The sequence below is a fragment of the Hyla sarda genome, chromosome 4 (assembly GCF_029499605.1).
Source record: "Hyla sarda isolate aHylSar1 chromosome 4, aHylSar1.hap1, whole genome shotgun sequence".
Lineage (NCBI taxonomy): Eukaryota > Metazoa > Chordata > Amphibia > Anura > Hylidae > Hyla > Hyla sarda.
Genome location: NC_079192.1, coordinates 29,681,730 through 29,698,414, shown reverse-complemented (window position 1 = coordinate 29,698,414; position 16,685 = coordinate 29,681,730). Strand labels below are relative to the sequence as shown.

Below are 16,685 nucleotides of genomic sequence, written 5' to 3'. Positions count from 1 at the left end.
ATAATATTTACAGTGCCCCATAATAATGACACCCACATTGCTCCCCATAATAATGACACCCACAGTGCCCACATAGTAATGACACCCACATTGCTCCCCATAATAATGACACCCACAGTGCCCACATAGTAATGACACCCACATTGCTCCCCATAATAATGACACCCACAGAGCTCTCCATAATAATGACACCCACATTGCTCCCCATAATAATGACACCCACATTGCTCCCCATAATAATGACATCCACAGAGCTCTCCATAATAATGACACCCACATTGCTCCCCATAATAATGACACCCACATTGCTCCCCATAATAATGACACCCACAGTGCTCTCCATAATAATGACACCCACATTGCTCCCCATAATAATGACACCCACAGTGCCCCCATAATAATGACACCCACAGTGCTCTCCATAATAATGACACCCACATTGCTCCCCATAATAATGACACCCACAGTGCCCCTAACAGTCACATCAACAGTGCCCCCATAATCATAATAACACCCACAGTGCCCCCATAATCATAATAACACCCACAGTGGTATCAATAATAATGAAACCCACAGTGCCCCCATAATAATGACACCCACAGTGCCCACATAATAATGACATCCACAGTGCCCCCATAACAGTGACATCCACAGTGCCCCCATAACAGTGACATCCACAGTGCCCCCATAACAGTGACATCCACAGTGCCCCCATAATAATGACACCTACAGTGCTCTCCATAATAATGACACCCACAGTGCCCCTAACAGTGACATCAACAGTGCCCCATAATAATGACACCCACAGTGCCCACATAATAATGACACCCACAGTGCCCCCTATAACTGACATCCACAGTGCTCCCATAACATTGACATCCACAGTGCCCCGCATAACGGTGACATCCACAGTGCTCCCATAACAATGACATCCACAGTGCCCCCATAACAGTGACATCCACAATGCTCCCATAACAGTGACATCCACAGTGCCCCCATAACAGTGACATCCACAGTGCTCCCATAACAGTGACATCCACTGTGCCCCCATAACAGTGACATCCACAGTGCCCCCATAACAGTGACATCCACAGTGCCCCCATAACAATGACATCCACAGTGCTCCCATAAAAGTGACATCCACAATGCCCCCATAACAGTGATATCCACAGTGCCCCAATAAAAGTGACATCCACAGTTCCCCCATAACAGTGACATCCACAGTGCCCCCATATCAGAGACATCCACAGTGCCCCCATAACAATGACATCCACAGTGCTCCCATAAAAGTGACATCCACAGTGCCCCAATAACAGTGATATCCACAGTGCTCCCATAACAATGACATCCACAGTGCTCCCATAACAGTGACATCCACAGTGCCCCCATAACAGTGACATCCACAGTGCCCCCATAACAGTGACATCCACAGTGCCCCCATAACAGTGACATCTACAGTACCCCCATAACAGTGACATCCACTGTGCCCATAACAGTGACATCCACAGTGCTCCCATAACAGTGACATCCACAGTGCCCCAATAACAGTGACATCCACAGTGCTCCCATAACAATGACATCCACAGTGCTCCCAGAACAGTGACATCCACAGTGCCCCCATAACAGTGACATCCACAGTGCCCCCATAACAGTGACATCCACAGTGCCCCCATAACAGTGACATCTACAGTGCCCCCATAACAGTGACATCCACTGTGCCCGTAACAGTGACATCCACAGTGCCCCCATAACAGTGACATCCTCAGTGCTCCATAACAATAACATCTACAGTGCCCCATAACAATAACATCCACAGTGCCCCCATAACAGTGACATCCACAGTGCTCCCCAATAACAGGGACATCCACAGTGCCCCCATAATAGAGATATTCACAGTGCCCCCATAACAGAGACATTCACAGTCCCCCTCATAACAGGGACATCCACAGTGCCCCCATAACAGAGACATTCACAGTCCCCCTCATAACAGGGACATCCACAGTGCCCCCCATAACAGGGACATCCACAGTGCCCCCCATAACAGGAACATCCACAGTGCCCCCATAACAGGGACATCCACAGTGCCCCCATATCAGAGACATTCACAGTGGCCCCATAACAGGGACATCCACAGTGCCCCCATATCAGAGACATTCACAGTGACCCCATAACACGGACATCCACAGTGCCCCAATAACAGGGACATCCACAGTGCCCCCCATAACAGGAACATCCACAGTGCCCCATAACAGGGACATCCACAGCGCTCCCATAACAGGGACATCCACAGTGCCCCCATAACAGACATTCAAAGTGCCCTCATAACAGTGACATCCACAGTGCTCCCATAACAGTGACATCCACAGTGCCATAACATGGACATTCACAGTGCCCCCATAACAGTGACATTCACAGTGCCTTTAAAACAGTGACATCCACAGTGCCCCCATATCAGTGACATCCACTGTGCCCCCATAACAATGACATCCACAGTGCTCCATAACAGTGACATCCACAGTGCTCCATAACATTGACATCCACAGTGCCCTCATAACAGTGACATCCACAGTGCCCCCATAACAGTGACATTCACAGTGCCCCCATAACAGTGACATCCACAGTGCCCCCATAACAGTGACATTCACAGTGCCCCCATAACAATGACATTCACAGTGCCCCCATAACAGTGACTTCCACAGTGCCCCCATAACAGTGACATCCCCAGTGCCCCCATAACAGTGTCATCCACAGTGCTCCATAACAATGACATCCACAGTGCCCCATAACAGTGATATCCACAATGCTCCCATAACAGTGTCATCCACAGTGCCCCCATAACAGTGAAATCCACAGTGCCCCATAACAATGACATCCACAATGCTCCCATAACAGTGACATCCACAGTGCTTCCATAACAGTGAAATCCACAGTGCCCCATAACAGTGACATCCACAGTGCCCCCATAACAGTGAAATCCACAGTGCCCCATAACAGTGACATCCACAGTGCCCCCATAACAGTGAAATCCACAGTGCCCCATAACAATGACATCCACAGTGCTCCCATAACAGTGATATCCACAGTGCCCCATTACAGTGACATCCACAGTGCCCCATAACAGTGACATCCACAGTGCTCCCATAACAATGATATCCACAGTGCTCCCATAGCAGTGACATCCACAGTGCCCCCATAACAGTGACATCCACAGTGCTCCCATAACAATGATATCCACAGTGCTCCCATAACAGTGACATCCACAGTGCCCCCATAACAGTGACACCCACAGTGCCCCCATAATAATGACACCTACAGTGCTCTCCATAATAATGACACCCACAGTGCCCCTAACAGTGACATCAACAGTGCCCCATAATAATGACACCCACAGTGCCTCCATAACAGTGACATCCACAGTGCCCCCATAACAATGACATCCACAGTGCTCCCATAACAGTGACATCCACAGTGCTCCCCAATAACAGGGACATCCACAGTGTCCCCATAACAGAGACATTCACAGTCCCCCTCATAACAGTGACATCCACAGTGCCCCCATAACAGAGACATTCACAGTCCCCCCTCATAACAGGGACATCCACAGTGCCCCCCATAACAGGGACATCCACAGTGCCCCCCATAACAGGAACATCCACAGTGCCCCCATTAAAGGGACATCCACAGTGCCCCCATATCAGAGACATTCACAGTGACCCCATAACACGGACATCCACAGTGCCCCCATAACAGGGACATCCACAGTGCCCCCATAACAGTGACATTCACAGTGCCCCCATAACAGTGACATCCACAGTGCCCACCATAACAGTGACATCCACAGTGCCCCCATAACAGTGACATCCACAGTGCCCCCATAACAGTGACATCCACAGTGCTCCATAACAGTGACATCCACAGTGCCCCCATAACAGTGACATCCACAGTGCCCCCATAACAGTGACATCCACAGTGCCCCCATAACAATGACATCCACAGTGCCCCCATAACAGTGACATCCATACCAAAAATCTGTACAATTTGGTGCAGATTTGCTGCTGTACAAATAATGTATCTGAAGCAGATAATCTGCAGCATTGTTATCCTATGTGCAAATCAGTGCCCAAAAAAATGTATACATAATAAATAATTAAAAAAACAGATATTATAATAAACATTTAAATAAATAATAAACAGATAATAATTATAAACATAAGATAATAAACAGATAATACTACACATAATAATAATAACAGTAATATAATACAATAATAATAAAAATAATAATATTAATAACTAAAATAATTAACATAACACTATAATAAACATAATAAAAAATGCTAAACAATAATAATAAAAAAATAATAATATTAATAACAATAAAATAATAATAAACAGGCAATAATAAGCATAACAATTAAAAATAATAATTATACATTAAACAGTTAATAAACATAATAAAAATAATATTGATAACAATGCAAATATTAATCATAATATAATAATAAACAATCATAATAAAAAATAATAAACATAATAAGCTAATAATAAATAGATATAAAAAAGATTATAAAAAAAATTATATGGTATGCACCGGCTGCTGGAGCCCTTACGCCAGTGTTTCCCAACCAGGGTTGCCAAACTACAACTCCCAGCATGCCCGGACAGCATTTTGGCTGTCCACCATGCTGGTAGGTGTAGGTTGGCAACAGCTGGAGGCTCCCTGGTGTGGAATCCCAGCCCAATTCCATGTCAGCACGGCAATAGTTAACTCCCGCAGCTGTTCCCTGGAGATCAATCAGATGTAGTTGATAAGTGTCACCTGACCAGGTCCTATAGTTGCTATGGTGATTTATTTTTTATTGTATTTTATCCCTGTGAGCGCACGGATAACGTCTTCTATAGACAAATCCCATTCACTGCACTTTGCACCAAGAGCTCACGATCAATCAGCAGACACTGGTAAGGGGGCGCCGTGTCACTTGTATATGTGGGGGGGTGTTTAACCTGTTGTTGCTTGAACTCTAGGCTGCTTTCACACACACACTAATTACCAAAGGTCGGGGTGAAAAAAACCAAAAAACTATTAGACAGCCCCTAAAATGTAACTTTTATTATGTAGTTACCCTTAAAAAAATCTGTAATCCCCCGACAAAATTAAAATCTATGCCAGAATGGACCGTGTCGGCTGTAATGATATAGGGAGTTAAAGGGGTACGCCGGTGGAAAACAATATAAATATATATATAAATATTATTTTTTTTCTTTTTAATCAACTGGTGCCAGAAAGTTAAAACAGATTTGTAGATTAGCCATACTGTTTTAAATCCGTTTTTGTAAAGAAAACCGTATGGGGGAAAAAGTAAACCGTATACTGTTTTTAAAAGTGCATACGGTTCTGTTCGTTTTTATTAAAATTTTGTCCATTTTTAATGGGGGGAATTTGGGATGCAAATGTGCATGTTCAAAGTAAAAACCGTATGGAACCGTATACATGTGCGTTTCCCATTGACGTCCATGTTAAAAAAAAAAAAAAAAAAACCTATGCGGTTGCAGTACGGTTTTTATACCAGAGACAAAACCGCAGTTGACCACGATTTTGTCTCCGGTTTAAAAACCAAACTGCAACGGCACACGTTTTTTTTTAACCTGGACGTCAATAGGAAACGCAAATGTATAGGGTTCCGTATGGGAAACTGTATACGGTTTTTACATTGTACATGCACATTTGCATCCCAAATCCCCCCCCCCCCCCCCCCCCATTAAAAATGGACAAAATGTAAATTATTTTTTTTTTTTTTAAATAAAATAAAAATTTTGTCCATTTTTTTTTTTTATGGGGGGGGGGGGAGAATTTAGGATGCAAATGTGCATGTACAATGTAAAAACCGTATACAGTTTCCCATACGGAACCGTATACATGTGCGTTTCCCATTGATGTCCATGTTAAAAAAATAAATAAAAAAAAAGTATGCGGTTGCAGTTCGGTTTTTAAACCGCAGACAAAATCGTGGTCAAAGGCGGTTTTGTCTCCGGTATAAAAACTGTACTGCAACCGCATACTTTTTTTATTTATTTTTTTAACATGGACATCAATGGGAAACGCACATGTATACGGTTCCGTATGGTTTTTACTTTGCACATTGCATCCTAAAGTCCCCACCCAACATCCCATTTTTTTTTTTTTTTGAAAAACGGACGGAACCATATGCACTTTTAAAAACAGTAAACGGTTTAGAAACGCATACGGCTTACTTTTTCCCCATACTGTTCCATCTGTTGTTTTTGCCATACAGTTTTCTTTAGAAAAACTGATTGAAAACAGTATGGCAAAAACGTAGTGTGAACCCAGCTAAATAGTTTTTTTTTTTTTTTTTACCCTGGGATTTGGTAATTAGGATCAATCAAGGGCACCTTACTGCCCTAGGATAATTAGGATCCTTATGCTTTCTCACACACACACACACACACACACACACACACACACACACACACACACACACACACACACACGTATTTTGCATGTATATTACATCCGTTCTTGTGGTCAGTTGTTCAAGTGAGCATCGAAAATACATGGCACAGGCTACTTTTACCTGTTTGCAGATGGAAATTGCCTATTAAAGGGGTATGCCAGGCAAAAACTTTTTTTTTATTTTTTTATATCAACTGGCTCCAGAAAGTTAAACAGATTTGTAAATTACTTCTATTAAAAAAATCTTAATCCTTTCAATAATTATCAGCTGCTGAAGTTGAGTTGTTGTTTTCTGTCTGGCAACTGTGCTCTCTGGTGACATCTCTGCTTGTCTCAAGAACTGCACAGAGTAGAAGAAGTTTGCTGTGGGGATTTGCTTCTAAACTGGGCGGTTCCCGAGACAGGTGTCATCAGAGAGCACTTAGACAGAAAAGAACAACTCGACTTCAGAAGATCAGAAGTACTGAAAGGATTAATATATTTTTTTTTAATAGAAGTAATTTACAAATCTGTTTAACTTTCTGGAATATATATATATATATATTGGTTTTTTTCCTGGATAACCCCTTTAAAGTCTTTGCTCCCTATTTCATTTGTTTTGCAAAGTGTGGATCGATTTCCTGCTCAGAAAACACTGGCACCTGTGTGGATACGTTTCTATATGCTGCTGCCAAGACCGGTGTTTTTACAACCAGGGCGCCTCCAGCTGTTGCAAAACTACAACTCCCAGCATGCCCGGACAGCCTTCGGCTGTCCGGGCATACTGGGAGTTGTAGTTTTGCAACAGCTGGAGGCACCCTGGTTGGGAAGCACTGGACTATAGGATGTCTATGACAGTATTTGGCTGTCTAGGCATGCTGAGAGTTGTAATTTTGCAACAGCTGGAGGCACCCTGGCCTAGATATATCCCCTTAATAAATCACACTGTTAGAATTTCCCCCTCCGTCAGCGTTTTATAAATTTCATTCCTTGTTGGTCTGACGTATTTGTCCCATTGTTCTGTGAGGCCCAATGGCGGCAGTAGACTGAGCAAAGTCCTCCTGTTACCGCACTGACATGGAAATGACGTCTGTTGATTTTTGGTTGTGACATTTGCATCTTTGTATTTGTATATGGAAATATTGTAGCTGGACAGAGTTTACTGTATATAGAATCCACTGATAAGGATGTTAAGGTTTCTTTGTACTACGGTGCTGTTGGCTGTGTCCTACGTGCCAGGCAAAAACAATCCGCTATGTTCCAGCGTGCTTAGACATGGTTTTGAGCCGGGTTACTGTAATAAGATGTTATAGGGTAATAAGAGGATCAGGAGCCGGGTTACTGTAATAAGATGTTATAGGGTAATAAGAGGATCAGGAGCCGGGTTACTGTAATAGGATGATATAGGGTAATAAGAGGATCAGGAGCCGGGTTACTGTAATAAGATGTTATAGGGTAATAAGAGGATCAGGAGCCGGGTTACTGTAATAGGATGATATAGGGTAATAAGATGATCAGGAGCCGGGTTACTGTAATAAGGTGTTATAGGGTAATAAGAGGATCAGGAGCCGGGTTACTGTAATAAGATGTTATAGTGTAATAAGAGGATCAGGAGCCGGGTTACTGTAATAAGATGTTATAGGGTAATAAGAGGATCAGGAGCCGGGTTACTGTAATAAGAGGTTATAGGGGTAATAAGAGGATCAGGAGCCGGGTTACTGTAATAAGATGTTATAGGGTAATAAGAGGATCAGGAGCCGGGTTACTGTAATAGGATGATATAGGGTAATAAGAGGATCAGGAGCCGGGTTACTGTAATAAGATGTTATAGGGTAATAAGAGGATCAGGAGCCGGGTTACTGTAATAAGATGTTATAGGGTAATAAGAGGATCAGGAGCCGGGTTACTGTAATAAGATGTTATAGGGTAATAAGAGGATCAGGAGCCGGGTTACTGTAATAAGATGTTATAGGGTAATAAGAGGATCAGGAGCCGGGTTACTGTAATAAGATGTTATAGGGTAATAAGAGGATCAGGAGCCGGGTTACTGTAATAAGATGCTATAGGGTAATAAGAGGATCAGGAGCCGGGTTACTGTAATAAGATGTTATAGGGTAATAAGAGGATCAGGAGCCGGGTTACTGTAATAAGATGTTATAGGGGTAATAAGAGGATCAGGAGCCGGGTTACTGTAATAAGATGTTATAGGGTAATAAGAGGATCAGGAGCCGGGTTACTGTAATAAGATGTTATAGGGTAATAAGAGGATCAGGAGCCGGGTTACTGTAATAAGATGTTATAGGGTAATAAGAGGATCAGGAGCCGGGTTACTGTAATAAGATGCTATAGGGTAATAAGAGGATCAGGAGCCGGGTTACTGTAATAAGATGTTATAGGGTAATAAGAGGATCAGGAGCCGGGTTACTGTAATAAGATGTTATAGGGGTAATAAGAGGATCAGGAGCCGGGTTACTGTAATAAGATGTTATAGGGTAATAAGAGGATCAGGAGCCGGGTTACTGTAATAAGATGTTATAGGGTAATAAGAGGATCAGGAGCCGGGTTACTGTAATAAGATGTTATAGGGTAATAAGAGGATCAGGAGATGGGTTACTGTAATAAGATGTTATAGGGTAATAAGAGGATCAGGAGCCGGGTTACTGTAATAAGATGTTATAGGGTAATAAGAGGATCAGGAGCCGGGTTACTGCAATAAGATGTTATAGGGTAATAAGAGGATCAGGAGCCGGGTTACTGTAATAAGATGTTATAGGGTAATAAGAGGATCAGGAGCCGGGTTACTGTAATAAGATGTTATAGGGGTAATAAGAGGATCAGGAGCCGGGTTACTGTAATAAGATGTTATAGGGTAATAAGAGGATCAGGAGCCGGGTTACTGTAATAAGATGTTATAGGGGTAATAAGGGGATCAGGAGCCGGGTTACTGTAATAAGATGTTATAGGGTAATAAGAGGATCAGGAGCCGGGTTACTGTAATAAGATGTTATAGGGTAATAAGAGGATCAGGAGCCGGGTTACTGTAATAAGATGTTATAGGGTAATAAGAGGATCAGGAGCCGGGTTACTGTAATAAGATGTTATAGGGGTAATAAGGGGATCAGGAGCCGGGTTACTGTAATAAGATGTTATAGGGTAATAAGAGGATCAGGAGCCGGGTTACTGTAATAAGATGTTATAGGGGTAATAAGAGGATCAGGAGCCGGGTTACTGTAATAAGGTGTTATAGGGTAATAAGAGGATCAGGAGCCGGGTTACTGTAATAAGATGTTATAGGGTAATAAGAGGATCAGGAGCCGGGTTACTGTAATAAGATGTTATAGGGTAATAAGAGGATCAGGAGCCGGGTTACTGTAATAAGATGTTATAGGGTAATAAGAGGATCAGGAGCCGGGTTACTGTAATAAGATTTTAACTGCTGGGAAACTAAGGGACATGTATTACATAAATACGTCTACCCTATTTCCATATCTTTTCTCTTCCTCAGTGGGTGGTGAAGTTCGGCCCCTCTAGGGGGTATTAGGAATCATGCTGCGCTCATCAGGGATGTCTGAGAAGAATGTCCGCGATGTTATTACGGAGAATAGTGACCTGAAGAAATTCCATGAACAGATGAGGAGAGAGGTGCGGGCCATCCTCATCCGACATGAAGGCGTTCTTGGCAGGGTGACCACAAATGTAAGTCGTGCTGCAGTTTCTTACTCCACCATGACACCCACCTATACGTCTAGTTTCATCTCGTGTATTTTCTCCAGGATTCTCCAGTAGTAAACAAGCGTGTTGGTGCTGGACGGACAAGGCCCAACCGGGTTGGAGATGTGGGGGTAACAGGGAGCCTAAAGAAGCAGTGGAGCAGCCTCAAGCAGCTGGTGGAGATACTGGAAGCCCGAGGTGATGGAGATTATTGGAAAAAAAAAATATGTAAAATTGCAATTTTGGGATGTCTTTCTGGCGCCAAATTCAACTACAGTACCATGAACCTGGCACGACCCTACTAGAGTATTGATAAAATGGTCACACACTAAAACGAGAGATGTGCTGGCCACGTGTAGGGTTGGCATCTTTCTTGGTGAAAAAAAATACCATCCGTGCTAATTTACATAAATTATATGTACGTAACATCACAGGATACACATGCGGGGACATTTTGTCCTATTGACCCCTGTAACCTTTTAATTTTTCCTTATTCGATCCTGTATGAGGGCTCATTGTTTTGCGCCCTGATCTAGTTTTTAGCAGTACCATTTTTTTTTTATATATATATATATTTTTTTTTTTTTTATATATTTTATTTTTTATATATTTTATTTTTTATATATTTTATTTTATTTTTTATATATTTTATTTTTTATATATTTTATTTAATTTTTTATATATTTTATTTTATTTTTTATATATTTTATTTTATTTTATATATTTTATTTTATATTAAATTTGGGTGTTCTAGTTAGTTACTAACTACAACTCCCAGCATGCCTTGATATAGCCTGCGGCTCATCAGCTGCCACAAATGAAAACTATTAGGCCCCGTTCACACTAAGGAATCTCCGCTCGCTGAATTCCACGAGCGGAGATTCCGCCTGGCGGCCACCGCCGAGGGACTTCGGCGCTAGGGCCGCGGGGCACTGAGCCGTCACCATTGATGGCTATGCAGTGCTCGCGGAATCCGCGCAAAGAATGAACATGTTCTTTCTTTGCGCGGAACAATTTCTGCCGCGGAAATTCCGCAGTGTGAACGGGTCTCGCGGAGACCCATTCACACTAATGTTAAGCTCACACCGCGGAATTCCGCGAGAATTCTGTAGTGTAAACGTGGCCTAACTCCCGGCATGTTGGACTATATAGTATAGGTCAGTGTTTTTCAACCAGGGGTGCCTCCAGCTGTTGCAAAACCACAACTCACAGGATGTTGGACTATTTAGTAGTATACAGTATAGGTCAATGTTTCCCAACCAGGGGTGCCTCCAGCTGTTGCAAAACCACAACTCCCAGCATGCCCGGACAGCCGTTGGCTGTCCGGGCATGCTGGGAGTTGTAGTTTTGCAACAGCTGGTGGCTCACTGGTTGGGAAACACTGGTATTCCATGGCCGGTATATATTTTTTTAATATAAAAATACTGTCGGGGCGGCCAAAATACCGTCTGTGTCGGTAAAATACCGTCCAGGTGGCCACCCAAGTAACATGAGGCTCTCTAACCTTCACCTTATGCTTTTGTATGTTCTCTATAGTTGCACAGTCTGATGTGACCCATGTGATCAGTGTGACGGACCATGAGAAGGAACTGACCCGGCTCAAGAAGGAGGTAGAAGAGCTTAGAGAAGAGCTGGAACAGAGCCGGGAGCTGATAAGTCAACAGCAGCAGCTATTACAGGTATATGGGGGGGGGACAATGGGGACATACGTCTACATTAGTCTACCTGTACTTTGCAAAAAGTTTGATACAATGTAGATGATACTAGAAGTGTGTTTGTAATATACATTAGTTAATAAATTTGCATATTTTATTTTTTTCTGCCATGATTATTTATTCATTATCAGTAGTGGCAGGATTGTATCTTTCTTTCTTTCTTCCTTCTTTCTTTTCTTTCTTTCTTCCTTTCTTTCTTCCTTTCTTTCTTCCTTTCTTTCTTCCTTTCTTTCTTCTTTCTTTCTTCTTTCTTTCTTCCTTTCTTCCTTTCTTCCTTTCTTTCTTTCTTTCTTTCTTTCTTCATCTTTCCTCCTTTCTTTCCTCCTTCCTTCCTTTTCCTTACTTCTTTCTTTCCTTCCTTCTTTCTTTCCTCCTTCCTTCCTTTTCCTTCCTTCTTTCTTTCCTCCTTCCTTTCTTTCCTCCTTCCTTCCTTCTTTCTTTCTTCTTTCTTTCTTTCCTCATTCCTTCCTCCTTTCTTCCTTCCTCCTTTCTTCCTTCCTCCTTCCTCCTTTCTTCCTTCCTCCTTCTTTCTTTCCTCCTTCTTTCTTTCCTCCTTCTTTCTTTCCTCCTTCTTTCTTTCCTCCTTCTTTCTTTCCTCCTTCTTTCTTTCCTCCTTCTATCTTTCTCTCCTTCTATCTTTCTCTCCTTCTATCTTTCTCTCCTTCTATCTTTCTCTCCTTCTATCTTTCTCTCCTTCTATCTTTCTCTCCTTCTATCTTTCTCTCCTTCTATCTTTCTCTCCTTCTATCTTTCTCTCCTTCTATCTTTCTCTCCTTCTATCTTTCTCTCCTTCTATCTTTCTCTCCTTCTATCTTTCCCTCCTTCTATCTTTCCCTCCTTCTATCTTTCCCTCCTTCTATCTTTCCCTCCTTCTATCTTTCCCTCCTTCTATCTTTCCCTCCTTCTATCTTTCCCTCCTTCTATCTTTCCCTCCTTCTATCTTTCCCTCCTTCTATCTTTCCTCCTGCTATCTTTCTCTCCTGCTATCTTTCTCTCCTGCTATCTTTCTCTCCTGCTATCTTTCTCTCCTGCTATCTTTCTCTCCTGCTATCTTTCTCTCCTGCTATCTTTCTCTCCTGCTATCTTTCTCTCCTGCTATCTTTCTCTCCTGCTATCTTTCTCTCCATCTTTCTCTCCATCTTTCTCTCCATCTTTCTCTCCTGCTATCTTTCTCTCCATCTTTCTCTCCATCTTTCTCTCCATCTTTCTCTCCATCTTTCTCTCCATCTTTCTCTCCATCTTTCTCTCCATCTTTCTCTCCATCTTTCTCTCCATCTTTCTCTCCATCTTTCTCTCCATCTTTCTCCTTTATAATATTATGCGACATACACGCTTACAAATTTTCAATATCCATCTACATCAATGCAATAATGACCCTTGTAATTGTGTGTAGGTAATGGAAAGGGAATAGTGAAAGGAATGTAGAAGTAAACTTTCCATAGTTTTATAGTTAATAATAATGGATCCTGTGTTGGCCGGGGGCCATGCACGCCAGATATCTGCGCCCACCGAGCTTGGAGTGGGCTTTGACATCTATGTTCATGTTCCTGGCTATTGCCCAAGGTGCACATACATGTGATGCCAAACCTAAGGGAAGGGATATCTGGTAAGGGCAGGTTCACATCACTTTCCTCTGGCATTGTTTCCAAACGTTGCATGCAAAATTTTCTTTGAAGAGCCAACAGGTGTCTATAGGTTTGGCGGCGTGCCCTTTTTCAGCAGAGGCAGTACCAGAGGAGCTTGTTGCATCCAGAGTTTCCATCTGAGGTGGAATTGGTTTCACATACATACTTAGGGGTACTCCGGTGGAAAACTTTTATTTATTTATTTATTTATTTATTTTTAAATCAACTGGTTCCAGAAAGTTAAACAGATTTGTAAATTTATTTCTATAAAAAAAAAAAATAAAAAATAAAAATCTTAATCCTTCCAGTACTTAGCTGCTGAATACTGCAGAGGAAATTCTTTTTGGAACACAGTGCTCTCTGCTGACACCTCTGTCCATTTTAGGAACTGTCCAGAGCAGCATATGTTTTCTATGGGGATTTGCTCCTACTCTGGACAGTTCTTAAAATGGACAGAGATGTCAGCAGAGAGCACTGTGCTCGTGATGTCAGCAGAGAGCTCTGTGTTCCAAAAAGAAAATAACTTCCTCTGTAGTAGTCAGCAGCTAATAAGTACTGGAAGGATTAAGATTTTTTTTTTTTTTAATAGAAGTAATTAACAAATCTGTTTAAATTTCTGGCACCAGTTGATTAAAAAAAAGTTTCCACCAGAGTACCCCTTTAATAAAAACCCTAAGGAAACACTTGGGGGAATAAAGTAGTCTCCCAATGAAAGTAGTCCATGTTTTGTCGCAGGACCAGTTGGTGCCTCAGCCTGGTGAAGGGCAGCAATCTCCTATGTGGAACGCATACTTCTTGGAAGAGCAGCTGAGATTACAACAAGACAGAGAGGCCTTTGAGGAGCAGAAGCGGGCCTTTCAGGATGAGCGGGATAAGTTTACCGAGGCAGCCATCCGTCTGGGGAGAGAGGTAATGGCTGCACCAATATTCATGGGCCAAGGTTATGACCACTCGTCTATAAACCTTACGTATAAGGGACATATGGTCAGACAATCCTATAATTCTGAGGCTATCCTGCAGTATCTTCTCTTATTACTGCTATATCTATCCACTGACCACATCTTTACATTAAAAGGGGTACCCGGTGCTCAGCGTTTGGGACACGCTGTTCCGAACGCTGGAGGCGGGAGCTCCTGATGTCATAGACCCGCCCCCTCAATGCAAGTCTATGGGAGGGGGCGTTTCACGCCCCCTCCCATAGACTTGCATTGAGGGGGCGGGGCTATGACATCAGGAGCTCCCGCCTCCAGCATTCGGAACAGCGTGTTCCAAACGCTGAACGGCGGAGTACCCCTTTAACAAGTCATTGTCTTGTACAGCGTCTCCAGTTTAAGGCCGACCAAGCTCTCTTCATGAAGCAGCAGTTTCTGAATATGACTCCAGGTCTGGATACTCCACCTTGGAAGAAGACTCCACCGTGGTCCGCACTTGGTAAGAACCTTTATTTTTCCATGTGGTCTCAACTTTGAGGCCTGTCAAGAATCTAATGTCTTTTGGCCTTGGGCAGACATTGGGAGGATGGAGTAACAGAAAGGTTTAACTAAGTTTGACCCTTTGTTTATCAATTTCTAAAGTCTAACATGAACTTGCATATGGAGGAGTTGTTAGTAATGGGCACTTATGTGAAGTGGCTGGACTTAAAGGGGTACTCCAGTGGGAAAACAATATTTTTAAAATCAACTGGTGCCAGAAAGTCAAACATGTTTCTAAATTACTTCTATTTAAAAATCTTAATCCTTCCAGTACTTATCAGCTGCTGTATGCTCCAGAGGAAGTTGAGTTCTTTTCGGTCTGTCCACATTGCTCCAATGTTCCATGTCCGGAACTGTGCAGAGCAGCAGAGGTTTGCTATGGGGAATTTGCTCCTACTCTGGACAGTTCCTGATATGGACAGAGGGGTCAGCAGAGAGCACTGTGGTCAGACAGGAAGGAAATTCTAAAATAAAAGATCTTCCTCTGGAGCATACAGCAGCTGAGAAGTACTGGAAGGATTAAGATTTTTAAATAGAAGTAACTTACAAATCTGTTTAACTTTCTGGCACCAGTTGATTTGAGGAAAAAAAAATACTCCTTTAATCTAGCATCTTCTCTATATACAGTGGTCCCTCAACTTCAGGTTAAAATATTTTAATTTTCTGGACCTTTGTAACTTAAAACCATACACAACATACAATGCTACAGACAGTCCAGATCTGTGATACATGTCAATGGCCGGAAGAACTGACCAATCAGAATAGACATTTCACTGGGAAAAAACCCTGTATTACTGAAGTGTATGCACTGACTGGTGTCTGGTAGCGCCCCCTTCAGTACAGGGAGGTATTACATGTTCTGTACTCTTTACCTGTACCAGGGTTATCTGCTCCTTTGGACACCAGGTGAGGGCGGCTCTGTTACTTTTTAGGACATTGCGCGTACTGTACAGGACCCTGAAGAAGCTCCTGTCATAGACAGTTGTGGTGTCTGGGGTGGAATGGTGGAATAGGGTGTTGCGAGTGGTGGTAGTGCAGGGTACTGTATTAACCCTCAATTGTTGTGACGCCAGGGTGAGGTTTCCTCAAAGTAATAGTCCTACAGCCAACCGTCCCACAAATGGCATGGAGAAATAACGGAATGTCCACAGCAGATATTCATGAAAACTGGAATAAACTTTACTGCATATTTTATGCAACTGCAGGAAACATAAGTCTTTGCATAGAGGACCGTGATACAGGTTCCTCACAGGTTTGCTGGGACTTCTGAGGTATCAATGATCTTTGATTTGCTAGCCACTGTGCTACTGGATTTAGAATAGTTGAGTTGCAGTAGTCACACAGGATTTTAGTAGTTTTGAGCTGAATAACTCAGTTTAGTGGCTGCAGAAGATTAGGCTTCAGGCCTAGCTTGAATTGATGATGATACGAGATTGATGTGCTTGATTTGAAGTTCAGGAACTAAGATATATAGTGGTAGCAGCCCCTTATATATAAAGGTGGTTGGTACAAAGCTTACTGGTCAGCCCAACCTGTCAGTCCTGACCCGCAGAACTCTGGGCATGTCACATGACCCAAAGGTCCTTGAACCTTAACGTGGCACAATTATTTAAAGGAACATGACCTCTAAGGTCCTGTACATAGACATGCTATAATAAAATATATCAATATATATACATTTATTTATCCTATTAAGAGGCGACTAGGGGTA

The 16,685-nt window shown here is 42.6% G+C and overlaps 1 protein-coding gene across 1 annotated transcript in view; it reads left to right on the top strand.

Annotated features, from left to right (window-relative positions):
* Positions 1–4,648: 4,648 nt before the first annotated feature.
* LOC130367687 (uncharacterized) overlaps positions 4,649–16,685 on the top strand; it is a 22,222-nt gene continuing 10,185 nt past the window's right edge. Inside the window, exons 1-6 of the mRNA XM_056570290.1 lie at positions 4,649–4,959; positions 9,957–10,147; positions 10,225–10,360; positions 11,699–11,841; positions 14,238–14,411; positions 14,822–14,933. Coding sequence (XP_056426265.1) covers positions 9,998–10,147; positions 10,225–10,360; positions 11,699–11,841; positions 14,238–14,411; positions 14,822–14,933 — 715 coding nt within the window. The 5' untranslated portion in view covers positions 4,649–4,959; positions 9,957–9,997. The remainder of the gene's footprint in view (positions 4,960–9,956; positions 10,148–10,224; positions 10,361–11,698; positions 11,842–14,237; positions 14,412–14,821; positions 14,934–16,685) is intronic.